Raw genomic sequence first — 22,206 nt, 5'->3', positions numbered from 1 at the left:
ATTGCTACGTGATCCAATTGTAATTCCCCTAGTTCGGGATTCGGAGATACCCATGTCTTTGATTTTCTCGGAAGTTTCTTGAAGTGTGTTGACATATGTTTCAACTGAAAAGCTTAGCAGAGTCCGATGCGCCTTTCCCCATTCATGTTTGTCATCTTATGTGCTGGGTATTTCCCTACGATGTCTCTGTACTTTCGTTCCTTCCCAATCTGTGCGTTGAAGTCTCCCAGCAGGATTTTTAAGTTGCTCTTGGGTATCCGGGTGATTTCAGTTTCCAGAAGATCCCAGAAGTCATCAACTTTCTGTGGGTTCTTCTTGTTGTCTTCGTTGATCGGGGCGTGACAGTTGATGAGAGTGTACCTCTTATTCTTGGATTTAATAGTTAGTAGAGACAATCTTTCAGATTTTGATGTGAGGTCTGTGACATTATTTACTACCTTCTTGTTTACGTAGAAGCAGGTTCCGAGCAGAGGCATGTTGGTGGATGTTCTAATCGCCGGCTTTCCTTTGAATATTCTGTGTTAGTTGACATATATGATGTTTTCTTCCAGGAATCTTGTATCTTGTACAGCTAGGATCTGGATTTGATTTTTTTCCAAAAGCTTTTCTAGTTCTTTTTGTTTTCCGACTCTGGTAAGTGAGTTGACGTTTACTGTTCCAATGAAATAGTTCTTCTTGAATTTGAGTTTAGAAGGTGATTCAAGACGCTCCGACTCGTCTTTTTCGCTGATGTTGGGACTCCCCAGAATCCTAGGTCCCGTTGCATTGTATAGTGCAATGGTGGATTTCTCTGGGGTAGTGCTTTCTTTCAGCGACATTTCCATCTTGCGAATGAAGTTGTGATTTGTGAGGGAAGGAATTAGGTTCCAAAGTAAGATAGGACCTATCTGTGTCGGTGCGACGTAAAACAAATAGCAAAAAAAAAAAAAAAAAAAAAAAAAAAATTCAGAATGTGTTTTGTTACAGTGTGAAGTCAAAGAACATCAGCAAACTGTTAGTGATATTATCCTAACCAAGTTCGTAAGACCTCTGTTATTTGATATTTGGCAAGAACACAAAAAGTACGGTACCACGCCAAGCCTTCGTCCAGGCAAATCTTTAAATTTTGCATGAAGAGGCCAACTGCGACTTCATACAGGTAATATAGCCGATATTTAAAATTACAGATGTAATTTACGAGCTTCAGTGAACATATGACCAGACTGCATAGTGTTTTGTAGGTTGTCGTCATTAGAATAAGTTGAGAACATTGTGCGTCTATGTCTGCCATCTAGCGGAGAATTGTTGTCGCAGCTTAGTCGCAAAAAGGCTCGCATAGAGCAGGCAGTATAGGAGGATCGAGACGGCGGTGTTTTGAAAGTAGTTTTTGTACTTACTCTTTGGTTTGTTTGTGTTCGTGTTTCCAAAGATGCACGTGAGTCTGTGAAATGTCATTAGAACTAAGATTTTTTTTTTTTTTAATATTGGTTTTACTTCAATGACATATCGTAAAGTTATTGGTTATCATTAAAATGGTAAGTTAATTTATGCATTGCGAAATTTGAATTCACGGCTCTTGAAAAATATTCTTGGTTAAGGGTGAAATTTTACTTTTTCTTGTCGCAGTTCACCGGAAGGCTGTCATTTATCGTAGGCATCGCAATCCTTGTGGTTTCTATCGTGGTTTATCATCAGGTTAGAGAGCTTTCTCAGTATTATCGCTTGCGGCGTTGTGGTTGAGGTGCTTCTTTTTTCTCTGTCTCGTGTTCTTCATCCGCTATTGAGGTGCTTCTTTCTTCTCTGTCTCGTATTCTTCATCCGCTAATCTGCAGTGGGAGATGCTTATCTACAATTTCCTGCTTGGGTCATGCTCTCATCCATGGGTTATATAACGTCCTTCGAATCATCCTCGTGTAGTAGCCTTACCGTAATACGTTTGTTGTAGGCCTAATTTCTGAATGCTTACCCTGTGTAATTTTTGAAGCAAATATTACCATTTCCTGCTTCAGTGTAAAGTCCCGATGCCAGGTTAGCTATTGCAAAGAATATGACACGTTTATGTTAGTGACTTCTAAGGAAATTCACCTATCTGCACTTACTAGTTTTTTTATTGTTATATCGCACACTGTCCCACTCTTCCACCCAGGCATCTTATGGCACAGAGTGCTATTGGGACTGCCAGCACGTGATGATACTCCCAGCACAAGCTATAGGTAGCTGGAATGAAGGAGTGTGGACTCCTCGAAGGAAGGCAGTCAGAGTGGGTATTATCCTTGTAGTGAGTGGGAAGGAGCCCCAGAATACATAAAGAAATCTTCCAAAAGAAATGCTAGCTACAGCAGACAAGGAATATAAATAACTTAAAATCTCGGGAATAGAACCAGCTCTTAGGTGGTTAGGCTATGTGCGTTTTCAGTTTCACCCTGACGTGCTATTTGGGTTCATTGGTTGGATTGGCGCGCTCCTCCAAGACTCTGCTTAGCAGTGGTAGTCATACTGCATAGTTCCACTGTGTTAGCAAATAGGGATTGCTAACCCGCTAAAGGAGCAGTGAATTCTCTATTTTCAAAAATATGTACTCCCCATGGAGATACAATTCTAAAAATGGCTTTCACAGCCATAGATGCCCGACTCGTTGGCTGAATGGTCAGCGTACTGGCCTTCGGATCAGAGGGTCCCGGGTTCTATTCCCGGCCGGGTCGGGGATTTTAACCTTAATTGGTTAATTCCAATGGCCCGGGGGCTGGGTGTTTGTGCTGTCCTCAACATCCCTGCAATTCACACACCACACAAAACACTATCCTCCACCACAATAACACACAGTTACATACAAATGGCAGATGCCGCCCACCCTCATCGGAGGGTCTGCCTTACAAGGGCTGCACTCGGCTAGAAATAGCCACACTAAATTATTATTATTACAGCCGTAGATGTTAAAATCTTGGGAATAGGACCAGCTTTTGGGTGGTTAGGCCATTTGCGTTTGCAGAGTTTCGCCCAGACATGCCATTTGGGCTCATCAGTTGGATTGGCATGCCCCTCCAAGAGTCTGCTTTAAAAAAAAATATAAATAACCTTCACTATCACAGCATTATAGGAAGTGGTTCACTTAGTCGCTTGACAGATGGAAAAGGCACCAGGAAAGGAAAGGAGGAACCTTACTTGATGGCCCTGCATAGTCAGTTCATGGTTTTATTTAGTTTAAATCACATTGATTTTTTTTCGTCGATCGAGCGTGTTGGCCATGCAGTTAGGGGTGCGCAAGTGGGAGCTTGCATTCGGGAGATAGTGGGTTCAAATCCCACCGTCAGTAGCCGCTTCCTTGCCACTCCTAGCCCTTTCCTATCCCATCGTTGCCATAAAACCTATCTGTGTCGGTGCAACATAAAGCAAATTGCAAAAAATAAGAAATAAAAAACTTTACTATGCAAAAAATAAAAAAATAAAAAATAAAAAAACTTTACTATGTTAGTCCAGTTTCATTTCTGAACCAACTTAGCACACGGGGGCGAAACGCAGGCAACCAAGAATGAGTTAGTTGGAAAATTTATAATGTCCAATAACAGACCATTATATTGGTATTGTAAATTTACTCATTCAGGACAAATATTTTAAGTTCCCTATGGGAATCAACATCTATATCACATACTACTTAATCGAGCAGCTCGTCTTCTTTCTCCCATGTCTTCCCAGCCCAAACTTTGCAACGTTTTTGTAACGCTACTCTTTTGTCGGAAATCACCCAGAACAAATCGAGCTGCTTTTCTTTGAATTTTTTCCAGTTCTTGAATCAAGTAATCATGGTGAGGGTCCCATACACTGGAACCATACTCTAGTTGGGGTCTTACCAGAGACTTATTATGCCCTCTCCTTTACATCCTTACTGCAACCCCTAAACACCCTCATAACCATGTGCAGAGATCTGTACCCTTTATTAACAATCATATTTATGTGATTACCCCAATGAAGGGTAAGGAGACGAGGAATCCACAAGGCAGACAATTTCCGAAGGTCGAGTTCATCATTGATGATGGCTTGAATGCTTCCAAAGCTTATTCTTACGAGTGAAGCAATTTCTGAAATGTTTATGGGCCGATCTCCTTCAAAAAGGTCACGTACAACACAAATGTGATCTGCATTGATGGTTGTCCGTGTTGTCTTTAGTGGGGCATGTTTTCCACTTCTTCCCGTCCTGCCAAAAATTGTTTGTGCCATTTGTACACTTGGGTCTTTGAAAGAGTTGCGTCCCCAAACTGTGCATGGAGCCTTCTCAAAATTTCCGAAGCTTTGCTGCCTTCTTTCACCAGAAACTTGATGATGCGGTGCGCAACGGATGTGTGTACCTCTTTCCTGCTCATGGTGTGCTGAAGCAAGCAGTCACTCTGTAATGTGTGGCGCATCAAGATCGCTACTCCGACATCCTATCATCCATTTCCGTTCACTACCAGAGCCTTTAATTTTAAATTCCAGTTTATATTTGTAGCCCCTAGTACTATTCAAAACTTCAACTTTTTTGTTTTTCCTAACACTGGTCACTCATCGATTGTATCGTGGGAAATTTGGCTACCATAGATCATAGACTTTATGCAGACAATGTTGTGCTCACTGTTACCACCAATGAAGAGCTGCAAGTGGTGCGATCATCTCGGCATGTTTGGTCTCTGTCTGAACATAGCAAAAGCGCTTCCATTACATGGGATGCCTTATTCAGAGTGACTGCAGTATTGCTTGTGATGTGAGGGTGAAAGTTAACACAAGCTAGCTACGAAGAAAAGAAGTCACATAGGTCTTGAGTAACAGTAAAATGCCATTTCAACTGAAGTCCAAAATCTACCGGACATTGATCACCTAGTCTCCGTGGTTTCCCATTTTTATATCAAGTGAATGCTGTAACTATACCTTAATTCCTCTCCATTCCTACCCTGTTGTCGTCATAAGACTGTCTGAGTTGGTGCGACAGAAAACAAAAAGTAGTTATAATTAATATCAATGAAATATTGATCACCCCATGGGCGACCTGCACGTTGGGATGTGGGATGACGATTTTGAGGTAGGGATAGGGTGAAACCAAGTGTCGGCACATAGCCTACTTCTGTCAGATAACACCAAGGGGTCTGCTCAAATGTTAACGTCCCCATCTGATGGTCATCAGCGTCGCATTCCCTCACTCCATATGAACCCTGCGGAGAGGTTTGGAATTGAATTGAGGCTTTTGGCAAGTAAACTAGTGGTTAGAGATTGTATACCGACCAACATTCTGATGGTGAAAATTCTTTCGACCCACAGGACTTGAACCAGGTGTTGGTGCTTAATGATCATGGCCCTCAAGTGGAGATCGTACCTGTTGCTTCTGACGGGCCTAAAAGTCTCATGTCTAGTTCACAATTGCAGCTAGGTCATCAACCTGTAATTGAAAGTTACTGGTGGATTAAATTGTTTGATTTTCTTAAAATTAGTTTTTAGTTGATACACAGATAAATATTACATTTTCCTTTTCCTTGTATTACCACTTCTAAAAGAATTAATTTTATGTTTTACATAATTTTAATTGGTCATAATTCAAAAACTGATCTTTCTAAGTTTTGGTTGGATATACCTGGCTATGTAACATTTAATGTTGACAGCAGGTTCTTTTTTTATCTTTCACTCTTTTCTAGGTGGTTTGTGAATGCTTGATAATCTTTCTGACTTGTAAGTCATCTGTCTTGGGATCTATGTGTGTGCCTTAATGCATGCTTGGTTTGTATTGCTTCATTCTCTTGTACCTCTGCTCTTGAGATATTTACATGTACATCCTCTGTCCTTTTTTATCATCCCGTGCTTGAATATAGGTCTCTTCCATATATAAAGGTGCTAATTTTTTGACTTAACTAATAAGGCTATCTCTGAACCTAAGCAAAACTATGAAGTGTGAAAACACTCTTATCTCGTCACCTCTGCATTTCAAAACATGCATCACTTGTCTATATTCCTTTCTATTCTACGTAGTGCAGTCATTAAGTTCTGAGACTTGACGCCTGGAGGATAGGCACCCACACGATGCCCGTTACACGGCGTACACCTACACAGAACCACGTCCACACTCAAAATAGTCACCGCTGGCCGTTATGCACATTTGCAAACATTGGTATAGCTGCTGCAAGTACCGCTGAAAGGAAACACCATGTCGGATCATCGTCAGCACTACTGATGAGGTCACCACACATTGTCATGCGATCATCACGTTGGTCTTGCGAGAGCATTCGTGGCACACTGTGCTGGGTAATACGAGACATGTTGAGGTCATCTGTCAAGTACCATGGCTGAGTCCTATTGCTGCTGCGAGATTTTCTACCGATTGGGAGCGGTTTGCACGCACCAATGTTGCAACTTATTGGATCTTGCGTTCCGTTCGAACTGTTTGTGCCCGACCAGTATGCACATCATCTTCCAAACTGTCCTGCCTTTGCACAAAATGTTGGTGCCACCTAAACTCAATACTGGGACCCAATGCATCCTCACCATAAATCTGCTGCATCATTTCAAACGTTTCGGCAGCAGTTTTGCCTAATTTCTGGCAGAACTTGATGTTTGCCCATTGCTCAAACTGTGACAAGTCAAGGTCCGACTGGTGCATTCAAATCACCGTCACAACAATGAACGTACATCTGCTTCCATTGCATGCACTCAACTGTCTCTTGCAGGGACGAGAGAATAACTGATGTGGTACCATACCACGGTGCCACCTATGCACTATAGTGCACCACAGCCCCATCATTTGCTCAGTCTCAGAACTTAATGACTGTACTACGTATTATATTACAAAGAAATTCTTCACCGAATCTGCCACCTTGACCTTGAGCGTTTGCCCTCCCATTGCTTACCATTTCTAACATCTGCGGGTATTGCAGGTTCCCCATCAGTAAAGTAACCAGCCGCTTCCCCAGTCCAGACGAGTATTACGTTGATACTTGAGCATGGTGGCTCCCAAACTCCTGTATTACATGCGAAATAAGTTTGTACTGAAATGCTGTATTCATCATGCATGATCATGAAGAGTCCTTTGCAAATGAAAAGCACTCTTCAAAGGTCAACCCTTCTGTAGTATAACTGGAAATAGCAGTTGTTTGTTTCTGGCATTGTATTTGTGGAGACATAAATGTTCCTTGAGATTGTGTCCCATATTGTCCATATTGGAAGCTAGAGGAGAACGCAGCTTAACGTACAGCCGGTCTAAACACAAAGCTGTAGGTATGGCCAGACGTGTGCTGCAGGAATCCTGAGAACCAGCAAACAGATTTGGTCTGTCTATCTATTTGTATTCTGTCATTAACCATAGAAGAGCCCCCTTGACAGCACGCCGGCCTCTCACCACTGGGTTCCGTGTTTCAATTCCTGGTCACTCCATGTGAGATTTGTGATGGACAAAGCTGAGGCAGGACAGGGTTTTCTCCGGGTACTCCGGTTTTCCCTGTCCTCTTTCATTCCAGCAACACTCTCCAATAGCATTCCATCTCATCTGTCAGTCATTAATCATTTCCGCAGAGGAGTGCGACAGGCTTCGGCAGCCGGCAGAACTCCTATCCTCGCCGCCAGATGGGGGTTCATTCATTCCATCCCTGACCCGGTCGTATGACTGGAAACAGGCTGTGGATTTTCATTTTCATTAACCATAGAATTTGCAGTAGATATGATTGTGCACATGTTTATACAAATAAATATATATATTACAATGTTCGACATACTGGTAGAATTGAAATAATAACAATAAGTTATTTTATTAATTTGGCCACCTAATCAATACAATAAATCTTGTCTTTGTTTAATTACATTGACATGTTAATTAAAATGGTACATGTTTCGCCTTACATATAGGCATCATCAGCCATGGGTTTAACCTTGAAATAAATTCAGGCACCTGATTTACAGGTCACTTGACCATCTTTCAACATAATTTTATTCAACATTATGTTTTAAAAAATATGATTTTGATTGTGATTCTTATTATTATCTAGTCCTAAGCGCTAGTCGGTCAAGATCATTTTATAGTAATTTTATCACTTGTCTATAACAAAATGTTGCTTTATTCATTTTGCTTATAATGGTAGTCTTCCAATGTCACTATCGCAAATACTTTCACTAAATGTAAAGTTCTCACTGATAGCATAGGTTTAAAACCAACATTGTACTAGTCTTTTACCATAAGTTAATTTTCTTTCAAGTCTCTTCAAGGCTTTGTATAAATTAGTTTTATTGTATTGTAAGTCTGGTGAGAAATATACCAAGAAAGTGAGAGATTGCTTGAGTCAAATTTTGTGGACATCTGACAGTAGACGTGACAATGGTTCAGGGAGGTAAGAAAGGATCCTGAGTAGTCTGGCAGACATCCTAAACCGAACAAAATATAGATCAGTGATCGACAGCTCGAGAGGCTTCCATGATGAACAAAAAATAGTGCCAGAGAAGAATGCAAAGATTTTGTGCACTGGCGACACGACGACGACTTCGGAGTCAACATATACTATCGAACGATTAGTCTAGGCATGGGAAGACTGCTCTCATGAATATGGATTGAGTATGACAGTAAAATGCTGTGTACTTCTCTTAAAACAGTAATCACCACCACTGTTGGTCCATTAGTGGAAAACAGGAACAGAAATGAGGATGCTACGATGGTCACCAGGTCATACTTAACTTGGCCACATAAGGAAGAGATAGATCAAAGAAAATTTTGGTGTAGGCGCCATATGGGACAAAAAGTGAGAAGATGGTACGGTCATGAACTCCAGAGTGGCAACAGTTCTGCTGTTAAAACTGCACTAGACATCTGTCCTCCACGGCACTGACCAAGAAATGAAATGATGGACAGACGCAGTGAGAGTCGGAATGGCAGCAGATGGTGCGGAAGATCATGGAAAGTGACAGCTCACGTTCAGTACAGTGACCCCGGTGAGACAGAGAACAAGAAGAAGAGTAGGCAGATTGGTTATAGGGGTTAACATCATCTTAAAGAATTATCGTGGGTCGAAATTGTGGTACCGAAGCATCTGGTGAAATTTACAGCAGTAGTTATTCAGATGGCCCTTCTCAGTAGCCAGTTTGTGTATTTGTCAAGATGTTAAAACCTGGCATTACTCGCTGGTGCGCGCAAAGGTCATAATGTGCCCATATAAAGATTGAGGTATTTTTAATGCGCCCATTTGAGATAGTTATTTATTTAGGAACACAGCCGAGCAGAGTGCATTCGAACACCTCCCCCGTCGGCTGTCCTGAGAATGGTTTTCTTGTTTAAGCATCCGGGCACATACAGGGACAGTCACAGCCTATTCCTTCACCGTGACTCAACAGTGGTTGGCTTCTGGCCATAAAACAAGCTCTCCTTATTCCCGGACCAGTATCGAGAATCAGGACTATGGGGTAAACATTCAATTTATTTAGAGCACGAATGCTTAAATTTAAACAAATTTAAGATAGGAGGAGTATGCTTAGTACGAACTAAATGCAAACATATAATCCTGCACAATAGGAAACAATAATTTTACTGTCAGTCATCACTTCTGTTGCTTTCAGCATCTTTCCTGGTACACTTTGCAAATTTTGTTTACGGGTCCAGAACATTTGTAGCGGGACTATGGAGGCCTCAGTTGGTAATTCCATCCTTTCTTAAAACGAATGGAATACAGCCCTGAATCAACGAAAGAGCCTCTTCTTCCTCAGAACTTTAAGACACAGTGTTTCAGAGTTATGATCAGTTTCGTTGTTCAAGTCACCCAAACACAAATTTATCTGATCAGTGGATGCCATTGTAACTTGTATAAATTCACTAACAACAGTCACATGAAACACAAGCAGAAGACAAACCTTGAGTTATTAAAATGTGCGCACTGTTACTGACTGCTGAGCCCACAGTTCACCAAACATGGACTGTCGCGCCTAATAATAGATTGAGGTTGTTGATTTTCAAAGATAATGGAAATGACTGACACATCCTCTTCCTAACAATCCGTTTGAAAAGTATAGGGAGCTTCACAAGTAGAGGTCTTGTAAAATTCTAACAAAGAGCAATATGCTACGGAGGGGAGCGCCGTGCTCACGATGCAAGTAACCGCAGGTTAATAGTCCTTTGACATTACCACAATAGTAATCAAAATTATTTTATTTACTTGTTTTGTGGGTTGTATTGGGGATGATCTTGTTTGTATAAATGTTTTTTTCTAGAATTAACAAAGGGGCTAACCATTTTAAATGTCTTTTTCTTCCTGCCTATTTTTGCCAATTTATTGTGGTCGGCATTCAATGTGGATTTGGCCCAGTTACATGACCGGATACCCTTCCTTATGCAAACCCTATTTGGAGGGACGTATTCACTGTTTTCAGTTTCTGTGCTGGTCTGTGAAGAGGAATGTGTTGAGACTGAAACACCCAGTCCATGAGACAGCTGAGAATGAAACCGTTGTTATATTTATTGTTCAGAGGATCCCGGGTTGTGTTCCGGTTAGATCTTGGTGCTTGTGTTTGTCCCAGTATGCTGCTCTTCATATTCAAACAACACACAATGTGAATATATCCCTCCACATAAGGTTGAAGTCAGGAAGGGCATCCGGCCGTGAAACAGGGCCAAACCAGCATGTGGGAAGAGTGGAGGAGGAATTATATCTGGGTGTAGTGAGATAGAAATGTGAAGGGCAATCTAATGTTATAATTCTTTATTGTCTGCTTACAGGGACATCACAGCGATCGTTATTCTTTCCTCGTTGAATGGTACGATGCAGAGGCATCCCTCACTCGTGATTACATCTTGTACTTCTTCACACTCGATGATACCGTCGAGCTTGTAAGTTCAGCAACACTAACTTCTCCAAGTAGGTCTGCTCTGTCTCCACGTTCACCTTGCACTATGCATTTTTAGTGGTTTTCCTGATTTTCATTTTCCAGTTTATTTATACTTATGCACACTACTTCATTTTTCAAAGTGCTGGGTCCTTTTCTAACCCCCTGTGGGTGGCGAACGCAGACGAAGAATGCACTTGTATCTCCTGCCTGTCATAAGAGGCAACTAAAAGGGGCAACCAAGCCATGATGGAACTGGAACCGTGAGATTACCTAGAATTAGAATTAAGTGAGGAACACTATGCCTATCATATACATTCCACCGAGGTGGGGGAGCTGCCGTGTGCCACACTGTATTCATAACGGCTCTGCGTTACCTATGAGTAGTAGCACTATGTGAGAGGGTCTGCATTGCCTGTGATATTATTGGGGGTTGGACCCCTCTGGACAACCATCATCTCAGAGAATGAGGCATTGTGAATGGGATCCACTCATTGTTTTGGATTCATGGTCATTTTTCATCATTCGTTTTAGATTTTAATCAGTGGATACATTTTGAAGTTTTAATTATCCTTTCATTTTGTTGCACCTTGTACCATTAGAGGCCAATGACCTAGCTGTTAGGTCGCTTTAAACTACAAACAGCATCATAATGTACACCATCTGATAGAGCGCTGCTGCTGTGAGGGTTCCGTGTTGTTTAGTGCTACAAGATACTACAGAGTGGAGGGGGCATGGGAGCTTAGTGGATTGGTTGTTGGTCGTCACAACAGTATCAGCCAGTCGCGATTGTGACCTGGGGACAGGAGGATACAGCCACAACAAAACCATGGCAAGGTAACCCACGTGTGTTAACCAGAAGGAACCATCATGGTTTGTGTCGTGTAGCATTGAAATTGTGTCCAGGAGTAGGTTGGTTCAAACCCCACTCTTGGCAGCCCTGCAGATGGTTTGCGATATTTGTTTCTCCATTTTCACACCAGGCAAGGTCTATGGTTGTACCTGTGGTTCCTTTCCTCCCAGTCCTGTTGTATCCAATCATTGCTGTAAGACCTGTCCGTCTGTCTGTACAAAAATATTTAAATGAAAAGTCCACGATAGTCAATACCCAAATATTAATTAGAAACACAATTTTATTAGTGGTACATGTTTCAGTCTTTTTGGGGTCTACTTCAGTCTTGAAAGGAATATCACATTCTGTACTTAGTGGTTGCTAAGCGACCAACACTTACATTAATATTCTGATCCTATGTGATTTTCATCCTTGGTAATGTCAGTCCAGGCAGCCATGTTTGATTACTACCTGTCAAGTCAGAGAACATACACTTCATCAGATCATGGAAGAATGCTATTCTGTGCTATTTACTGTTTGTTTCTCTGGCCTTCCCCACCTTCTAAATATACTCAACAGATCAAAGAAGTTTCCTAATAATTTACATGCTGGTACTAGGAAACATCAGTGTACGCACAGGTATCAAGTCATCTAGCCTTTCCACTAGTATATCGTCGTTGCCGGGATAAAACCTCCTATGTGATAATATGTTTGGAGATATACTGACCCGCAGCACATACATTATGAAGAGCGAGAATGCCTTGATCATATTCACACAATATTGCACCTTAGATGACAGAACCTTACCGGCCAGAGTTCTAAGCTAAAATATTTCACATAGGAGGTTTTGTCCCAGCAGCGACGATATTCTTATTTGTGTTTTGTTTCTTACGATAAGACACAGCATGACCCTTCAAGATCAAATCTTTTTTATAGACTTTTAATGTGGTGTTTTCTCTAGATTCTTTTCAAAACTGAAGAAGGTGCAAAAGAGCCGAAACATGTATCACTAATTGTGTTGCTAAGTAACATTTATGTATTGAGTAAGGTGGAGTTTTAATTTGCATATTTCTGTACTTCAAAGTCAATACGCAACAATTATAAGATTCTTAAATTGTCTGTGGGCACACCCTGAGAGGACCACCAGAAAGTATCACAAGGCAGACCAAGGATTACCTGGAAGAGAACCACAGACAGGGAGATTGCTGTAGTTAACAAGACATGGAGGGAGGTGAAAGCATTGGCAACAGATAGAACAAGCTGGAGAAATATCATCGAGGCCCTATGTTCCGGGATTAAAGGAAATGAGATAAGAAGATAAATTGTCTGCCTGTGTCAGTTCAGCACAAAGCCAGCAGGGAAAATAAGGGTGGTATGGGAAAATCGTTGAACATCATGTGGTACCATCTCGTGTGAATTCTACAGTGTCGCTAATTGTGCAGATAGGACCATGAATGTGTGCCGGGGAATACAAGAACCTGGTGTTCAAGGCTCAGACTCCTCCCACAAAGTGAACATTCAGTGGTGTAAGGACCGCCACCGCCATTGTTCGGTGAATGGCCGGAGATGTGTGATTTTGAGTGGTGAATCGTGCTGCACGATGTGTCAGTTAGATTGGAGGGTTTAGAGGTGATTGATATATGCCAGACTGTACAGTGCCCTTTAGTGGCTGCGATGTGACAGTGGAGTGGACTTTGTCCTCATGTAATATCACAGAGCTCGTTAGAGGCTGAAGTATGTGATAATATTCCCTGTCATATTCATGACTAGTTTGTGGATGGTATGATGATATGATATGGCCATCTCTTGGGATGAACTGGAACAGCAACCGCTTCAGACACCGCATCAATGCGGGAAGAATGATCTGCTATTCCCATGGAGATGTTCCAACCTTTGGTGGACAATCTCCCCCACAGAGTTCAAAGGGCCGAGGTCATATTAATGTCTACCGCTGGACAGTATATCTGTTGGAAGACTTCAGGTAGATGTCAAGATAGTGTATCTTAGCTAGAAGTATGCTGCTGCTTCTTCTTCTGATGTTTTTGAAGACTTTCGTCTCTAGTGTGGTATTGCATGGCTCAGATAGAGGCTTTTGACTGTGGTGTTATGGAACAATGCTGAAGATGAGATGGATCCATGAATGAAGAGATCCTGAATCGAATTCTGAGAGAAGATCAATTTGGCTAAATTTGACGAGAAGAAGAGATAGAGAGAGTGGTAGGACACAGGACTTGTTCAGTTGGTTTTTGAGGGAAGTGTAGGCGGTAAGAACGGTAGGGATAGACCAAGCAGATTGGAGTAGATGTAGGATGTAGTAGTTACGTAGAAATGAAAAAGTTAGCACAGGCCAGGGTGGTGTGGAGAACTGCATCAAACCAGCCTATGGACTGATTGCTCATACAACAGCAACGACAGTTCAGGTTCTATAGTGTTGACCACGTCGTACGAACCAAAACAGAGAAAACTCTGGAGGTGTGGCGAGGTGGTAACTGTTTTGAGTGGAGAATGTTAGGAACAGAGCCTGTAGATTCTAGTACCAGTAATGTGAGTCGGCCACGCGGTTTGGCTTGCTTAGCTCTGAGCTCGAATTCGGGAGATGCAGTGAGAAAGGATTTAGCATTTAGATGTGGAAAAAACTTTCAATCGGGTCCTACACAGTGGCAAGCACTTAGTAGTCACAGAGTTGCAGACGTGTATGTAGGATGGATCCGTCTAACTTCTGTTCTGTAACGTCACAAGTCTGATTTGATTCTGGCTGGGCTCTTGCCACCTTTTAACACTTTCAACACTATGCAGCTGTACGTATCCCATATGGTTCCCGTCCTTTGCTTGGAGATAGTAGTCCACTGGAATGTAGCAGTTATCAGGAAGTTCAAGGGTAGTTTCTCCTTGCCATGATCTCAAATGAAGCACTCAATCTACTGAGAGATGAGCACGCCAAATCTGTTGTACCGTCAACTCTGTTATTGTACAAACTTATCCTCTCGTCGGCTCAATGATAGTGATATATTGGATATTTCATTGGGAGGAGCGGTTTCAGAGATACATGACAGTGATGAAAACTGTTTATGAACCAGATAGCATATGAAGTGATAGGTCGGGCAAGATTTTTATTTGTTACGTCGCCTTCAAATGCAGCTTTTAATTTGCATTATTTTTCTCTGAATACAAACGATAGAAATACTTCTCCTCTCCAGAAATTTTGATTTATTTTTTGTTTAGACAAAGAGATGCGGCCTGATGGTTCACCTGTACTGCTAAAAGAAAGTAGATGAAGGTTCAAGGTTGGACTGTGCTTAGCCGAATGTTTTCAGGTTTACTGTACCAAAACAAACTATTCCTAAATAGGTCAGTTTTGTATTTCAAACGTAATTATGTGTATTTGTGGCTTAAGTAGCCACATAAAATGATTCACTTTTATTGTTTGAGCAGGCTTATTGGTATAACTTGAACATAAAAGTCTTTTTCCTGTACATTTAAAGAAAATGTTTTTCATAAGACTAGTATATTTAAATTACATTAGGTATTACTTCCTGATTAACATCTTTGTTTTAGATGGCTGACACCTTCATAATATGACACAAAAATCAGGTATGTACTATGTTTGGCTGTTGTATAATAATGTATTAAAATTGAGAAAAACGACCCAGTTCACTGCCAGTGTCTGTGTGGTAACGTTGAAAGCTTTAACATCACCTAAAAAGTTCAGCTCTCTCGCCCCTACTCTTCACTCTTTGTGTAGATACACATCCCACTCATAGGAGTGCAGCCTGGAGGAGAACGAGCTGCAACTCAAGATCCACCATCACCATGGGCAGTCTACACCCTTTCCAGATGTATTTCAAAAGATGAAGAAACTAATCTCAGAAATCATCATTTACCGTATTTGCCATTTTAAACTTTTATTTGAGAAAACATCAGTTGTATTTCATATTAATAATGTTAATTTTAGAAAACATTGATTGTATTTCAGAAGAATTCTTGACTGAATTTTAGCATCCAAAAGGCACATTTCCCTCCCGTTAAGGCTGCAGCATGATGAACTGTAGCTCAAGGATGGAACATGTTGCAAACCTAAATAATTGAAATGAGTTGTTAAACAAGGTACGTTTTCTGAATTACAGATGACAGCTTAAAATACAAATTACCTTTTCTGAAGTAAGGACTGATAAAAATGAACTGTAAATGTCACCACTTTCTCAAGACCAACTGACTAATATGAAAATACAACTGAAAAAGTGTTAGTTGGAGATTTTACTAATAATTGCACATCATCAGTATGTAGTGTCACAGTGGTAATGTCACTGTATTCAGTTCATGCAATAATGACCTCTTTACTATGAAAGAACCCCTTCTTTGGAAACAATATGAGAACCAAAGAAGCCCTTGGGCGGTCGCCAGAGAGGCACGCGCCGGTGGTGTACAATGCCATTGATAAGTGTGGTATTCATTCATTCGCTTTCCATAGACTGCATAGTTACATACCGTTTGTATGCATACAATTTTGTCGGGTTTTGTGGTGAAGAAAACACGTAATTATCAAAGGAAATTCATTTTTTGTTTATACAAAATATTGACCATCGGCTTCTACAAAATTAGCCCATCTTTCAGGTAAGTTATGAATACTTTCCAGAAAAACTGCTTGTCTTTTCTGGCAAACCATTCGTCGACCCATTTTCCAATTTCCTCAAAATTGTTGAAGTGCTGCTCTGCGGGCGCATGGTCCATTGATGCGAAGAGGTGAAACATGGCGCCAGGTCGGGAGGAGTATGGCGGGTACACAAGTATGTCCCATCCAAGCGATTTCGAGGTGTCTTTCACTGGTTTTGATGTGCAATATGGCTCATTGTCATGTAACAAAATCCCTTTGCCATGTCTTCTGGCCCATTCCGATCATCTTTTAATCAATGTGTGTTGGTCTTATTTGAGAAAGTCTTGACTTGGGCTAGTGATAATCACAATGGCTCAAGACGTTTTCTGGCAATACCTGTTTTTGGTCCGCGAGAGAGTATTTTATTTCCCTCAGACCCTCCAGGCAAGTCCGGATGGCATCCCTATCCGCCACCTGGGACACGCCCCATAGGGGAACAGGTAAGAAAACCCCCTCGGGTTCATGGATACTGGCCGCAATTAAGCGACTGCAGCTATCAAACTCGGTAGGCAGAATCCTTAAGGCAATCAAACAGAACTCTGAAATGTTCCTATTTTTTAAATGTGTAAATCCCATATTCATTTTTCATCTATATAGACGCCTAAAAATTTTGTGGTCGGCGCCTTTTCAATTACATTTTCCTTTAACGTAATGTTCTAATTTTTAGCAGTTTTGTCATGGCAGTTTGAAGCATTGAATTCCATGTATTTGTATGGTCTTTTTTATTCAATGTTAATCTGTTGTTACTGAACCTTCAAGGTAGAACTGGTATTTCCTCTACCAATACAGCCAGTACTTTTCATCCAACCTAGTTAGTACTGTGTAGACTGTAGATGTTTCTGTGTTTTCCAGTTTGACCAGAAGAACCAGCGTATTTTCTTAAAGCGCACACTGTGTGATGGTGTCAACTTGGATAACCTCTACCCTGGCAGCACAGTCCAGATCTTCTCTCGACACATGAAGATCGTAGACTATGCAGATAACCATACGAAACAAGAACTGATGACAAAGAGACAGAAGTAAGAAAATCTCTTAAATGATTCATAGAGTTGTTCATCATTGGGGAAAAATGTAGTTAGTAGTGTTCAAAATGTTATCCACCAGGTCCCCTCCTAGTGTGTAGTAGGAATTCGGACACATCCTGTATAATTAAGAGTTTAGTCTGTAAACTTTGGTTAGAATATTTAAAAATTAGTATTAGTCATATCTAGAATAGGAAAGAAAAGCAGGTTTTTTCTTTTCCCTACGAGGGCTGTATATAAAGTAATGGTAATGTAGTCCAGACACTTGCAGGATATGGGAGTGGTCAGGTATAGAGAGCATTTGATGGGCATCCAGTTGAGAGTGTTGTTGCTGTGTGGCGTTAAAGTGAAGGGTGCTGATTTCATCGCTGTAAAGCATATTTTCAGCGTTTATGGATTAAAATCGAGGTTTCCCATAACAAAAATTCACCAGAACGTTATTGAGGATTACGAGAAACCTGTGGCGAGAATGCACAACGCCAAGGCATCGGAATGAGACTGTGGTTTTGCACCGCACAAGTTGGCCGTCCATTCCTCAAGATCAGATTGACATTGGGAGGTGTTGGACCACTGTCGAACTCACCAGACCTGTTTCTGATGTGGCATGTGTACTCGGCGCAGCAGGGCACTCTGCTGCTGTCATCAGTAGTGACTACGCTGAAGAAATGTAGTGCAATTGTACTTGTTAGTTCATTAAATATTGCCAATACAGTGAAACCTCGTGAAGGCATTTCTGTAGAGGACAAGGAAAAAGAATGTGTTAAGCAAGAAAATGTATTAATGAATATATGAATAAAAACTATGAAACAGGGATATGGAAACACTAGATACGATTTTTTCTGACATGAGGGCATTATATGTCATGTATCTGTGGGTACAGTGAGAACTATAGGCCTGTCTACCATTTCTAAAGATGAAACAAAAGATCTGAAAAACACGAGAGAACAAATATGAAAACTTTTCATCTGGGGATTATAAAATAACAAGTATAGCGGTACACTGAAAGGTATGAAAAACACCAGACAACAAATGTGAAAACATATGCATAGAGGCCAACAAAAATATAAATATTTTTGCACATCACGTTCTCTAATCTTTTCAACGATTGGTGCCACTCCATATTGCTGGTGAACTTCGTCATTTGTGACATGGTCCTGGAGTGTCAGAGCACATGTCCACCTGAGCTTGTTCGTTTCCATGATGGTCAGTCATCGTTCCACTTCTTTTGATGATGAAGGTGGGCATCCGGTACGATACAAGCAACTGGGCAGACAACAGATCCTGTCAAATTGCTCAAGCAGACAGACATGTCAGCACTGAGGGTTCCGTCAGCAGCAGGTATTTAAAAGTCCTTCTTGCTGGTAGGTTTAAAACGCCATTGATTTTGATGATATCCAAATAATTTAGAACTGTAGTGAGATATTTTGTTTTCTTTGCGTTGAGCGGTAGGCCAAGTTTGAACGTGACGTTGAAGGTCAGTTTTGTCTTTTAAATAAACAATAAAATCCAACATATAACATGAATTGCCTCAGAGAGTTCAAAATACTTGATTTTGTCCTGGGAACCTGTCTCCAAGATAAACTTTGCCAATTTGTCTAAAAACCTCTGTTCAGCTGATGATGACACTAGTACTGAATGAGACATAATATGTTGTAATTATATCTACACAACAAAATTGTAAAGTATTGAATAAGGTGGGTCCAAAAACTTTTAATAAACCATTGTAATCTTAGTTCAGTACGGACAAACAATGAAGTTGCCTTATACGAGGTGAACGCTCAACACGACAGATGGGAGTCTGACCTTGAACCTGCCACTAGAAGCAGCCATGCCTTATGTCGAAAACAGTCTAAGAGAACCTGCTCTGTAGTCGGTAGCTTGAAATTGCTACTTGGAAATGGTAAGAATCTCAGGGAATGGATTAGTTGGAATGCAAAGCAATAGAATCCAGAAAAATTAAACTTCCAACTAACAAAAGATACATACAACAAGAACTCCCTTTCATGGGGGTCCAAAACTAAACATTATGAAACCTTTTGACAAGTGTGCAATAATGACGGCCGCATCCGAGTACGTGTTTGACCAGTAAACAACCTTTGGGGAGTAGGAAATTTTTAAAAATAGAATTACAATAAATTTATTTATTACAACTTTGAGACACATGAAAATGCAGTATAGATTGAGAAAACACCGTCATTTCAAAACTTTTTAAATGTATGATGCTGTTCAAAGCAACGATGTATGCAGAGAACGTCTTCACAAGTAGCTCGTTTCTTTCCTCCTCTGTCCTGACAAGTTTACGCTTCTCTCGTTCGCTTTGTGGGAGTGGCCTCATAACGGATCTTGTGTCCAGCCTCCAATTGGGCATTCATATTTCCTTCCATTGTTTCTTGCAGTAAAGTGTTTCTCAATCAGTTGTCGAAAATATATTCACAGTTACGAAAACCAAAAATATTTACAGCTACGAAGAGCACAAACAACTATCAGCATCAGCAGCAATCGTAACACTGCTGTAACCTGTAGGCGAATGGCGCGCCAAGCGCATTCCCGTCAGAGACCACCACCATACAGAACTAGGATTTGTACAGCGACACTAGAATAACTGAAAAAGTTCCAAAAAATGCCGCCAGATGTCATATTGCGTCAGTAAACAATTAGGATCTTAGTACTAGCGTAAAACGACAAATGCCGTGCTCCCTCATGTGGGACCGCACACAGGTTAAACCAGAAACACTAAACATGAATTTCAAAGGCCAGATAAAGAAACTCGAGCTAAAAGAAAGGAAAATTTTAAGAAAGATCATAGGACCAGCATTTCAGGACGATATATATCAAGAATGAAACATTCTAAAAGAAAATTGATAAGCTCTCAGACACTATGCGAAAAAGAAGATAAATTTTTACGGTCTTCTTCTCAGAATGAACTCTAGTAGATTAAACAAACAAATCTTTGACTTCTTCCGTAACCGCAAAACAAAACCCGACTGGTTTGAAGAAACTGAAAAAGACGCAGTAGAATTGAAAGTTACAGAAAATTCACTATTTGGTGGAACAGCTAAAGAAATAACTAAAGACAAAAATATAACGTTCCAAAATAAATCTACATTAAAAGCCAAAGCTATTATCTCGGAAGACGAGAGGAAATGAAGATCAGAAATAATGAAAAAATAGTGGGCACTAAGATAAGAACAACACAGAGACCCCCAAGAGGGTGAAACAAAATTAGAAGAAATAGTCAAATAATATTGTAAGGAAAAAAATATAATGAAATGTGTGTTTTCATCACCACTGAATGTCTGACTTAAAGTAGATTTATTTTATTTTAATAGGGCGCTTGACAATATTTCTTTTAGTGTAAGGCAGTCAGTATGTTTTTGTTTTCTAAACTATTGTGCTGTAATGTTTAACATTAGTAATTTTGTTTAGTGTACTCAGGGTTTTCCTTGTAATTTCCTTACACTCTCAATAGTTCGAGGTACCTCGGTCCAGTTCAGCTTAAATTATGGTACTCACTGTGTTATTTCTATATTTCCGTTGATTCATGCCTTCTTTTTCTACTTGCTTAATAGTAGCTTTGGTAGAGTTTTTCTTTCCCGTGGTCCGTAACAGTGATGTGTTGTTTTTAACCCCTCTCTGGTATGCCAATTTTAAAAGAGCTGTGAAGTTTGTACCATATTAAAAATTGAATTTCCCTTGTCTTCTGTTTGTAGGACCTTTGGAATGATAAAACCTGATGCTGTTGAACATATGGACAAGATCATACAAATAGTTGTGAAGAAAGGCTTTCAGATCATTAACTTGAGGATGGCCAAGATGACCAAGCAGCATGCAATGGCGTTCTACAAAGAACATGAGGGAAGAGAGTTTTACCCGTAAGCAGATTATTTCAATCATTTGACCTGATGTCCGACTCATTGGCTGAATGGTAAGCGTACTGGCCTTCGGTTCAGAGGGTTCCGGGTTCGATTCCTGGCTGGGTCGGGGATTTTAACCTTCATTGGTTAATTCCAGTGGCTTGGGGGCTGGGTGTTTGTGCTGTTCCCAGCATCCCTGCAACTCACACACCACACTTCACACCATCCTCCACCACAATAACACGCAGATGCCGCCCACCATCATCGGAGGGTCTGCCTTACAAGGACTGCGCCTGGCTAGAAATAGCCACACAAAATTATTATTATTATTATTATTTGAAATGATTCATAGATGCTAGTCAAAACCTTAAGGGAATGCTTTGGTGAATATGAACAGAAGTATTCATAATCATCTTCCCCCTTGCCCATTTTGATAGAGTGATCTCCATATCTGCCTGTCGTTCAGTCTCTTCCTTAAGTCTTGTGTAACTTGTTCTCACCATCATTTCCTCATAGACCTTGGGATCCTTTGTTCCATAACCCCTGTGTGGCAACCACGGGGCTCCTAGCTGAGTCTGGAATTTCTTCCTGTTGACCTCCCTTGGTCAAGTCTTCTTCCCTTCCGACCCCAACGGTATTAGATGTGCGAGGCCTTCCACGTTCACACCCTTCGTGGCTCTTCCCTTCATTTTGCCGACACCTTCATTGTTTGAAGTATTGGACCTCTTCTGATTAGAGTTGAGGGAAAATGTTTGCTCTTTTGTTCATGCTTCTAAAACAATAATCACCCACACCACAAACTCTTCTATCACCTGACATTAACCTGTTTTTGTATTTTCATAATAATAGTAATGGACAAAATGATAAAGCCTATCAAAAATGGAGAACAGACAAAATGACCTGGTGTGGTGTCATGGGGAGAAACAGAAGCTGAAGTACCGGTACAGAAAAGTCTGTACTTTTAGCCCTTCGGCAAGCAACTCATTGTGGAAAACATCCCAGGGATATGAGCTACAAATTTGAGGTAAATAAAATATATTAAACTATGAGAATATATTC

General features: G+C 40.8%; 1 protein-coding gene across 1 annotated transcript in view; it reads left to right on the top strand.

The window, feature by feature from the left end:
- Window positions 1–1,401: 1,401 nt before the first annotated feature.
- Window positions 1,402–22,206, top strand: part of LOC136882330 (uncharacterized) — a 213,823-nt gene continuing 193,018 nt past the window's right edge. Inside the window, exons 1-4 of the mRNA XM_068229534.1 lie at window positions 1,402–1,414; window positions 10,682–10,792; window positions 17,124–17,290; window positions 21,004–21,165. Of these exons, the coding sequence (XP_068085635.1) occupies window positions 1,409–1,414; window positions 10,682–10,792; window positions 17,124–17,290; window positions 21,004–21,165 (446 nt within the window). The 5' untranslated portion in view covers window positions 1,402–1,408. The remainder of the gene's footprint in view (window positions 1,415–10,681; window positions 10,793–17,123; window positions 17,291–21,003; window positions 21,166–22,206) is intronic.

The sequence above is a fragment of the Anabrus simplex genome, chromosome 10, assembly GCF_040414725.1.
Source record: "Anabrus simplex isolate iqAnaSimp1 chromosome 10, ASM4041472v1, whole genome shotgun sequence".
NCBI lineage: Eukaryota > Metazoa > Arthropoda > Insecta > Orthoptera > Tettigoniidae > Anabrus > Anabrus simplex.
Note: the sequence above shows the minus strand (reverse complement) of the source record. Positions and strands in the feature narration are given on the sequence as shown.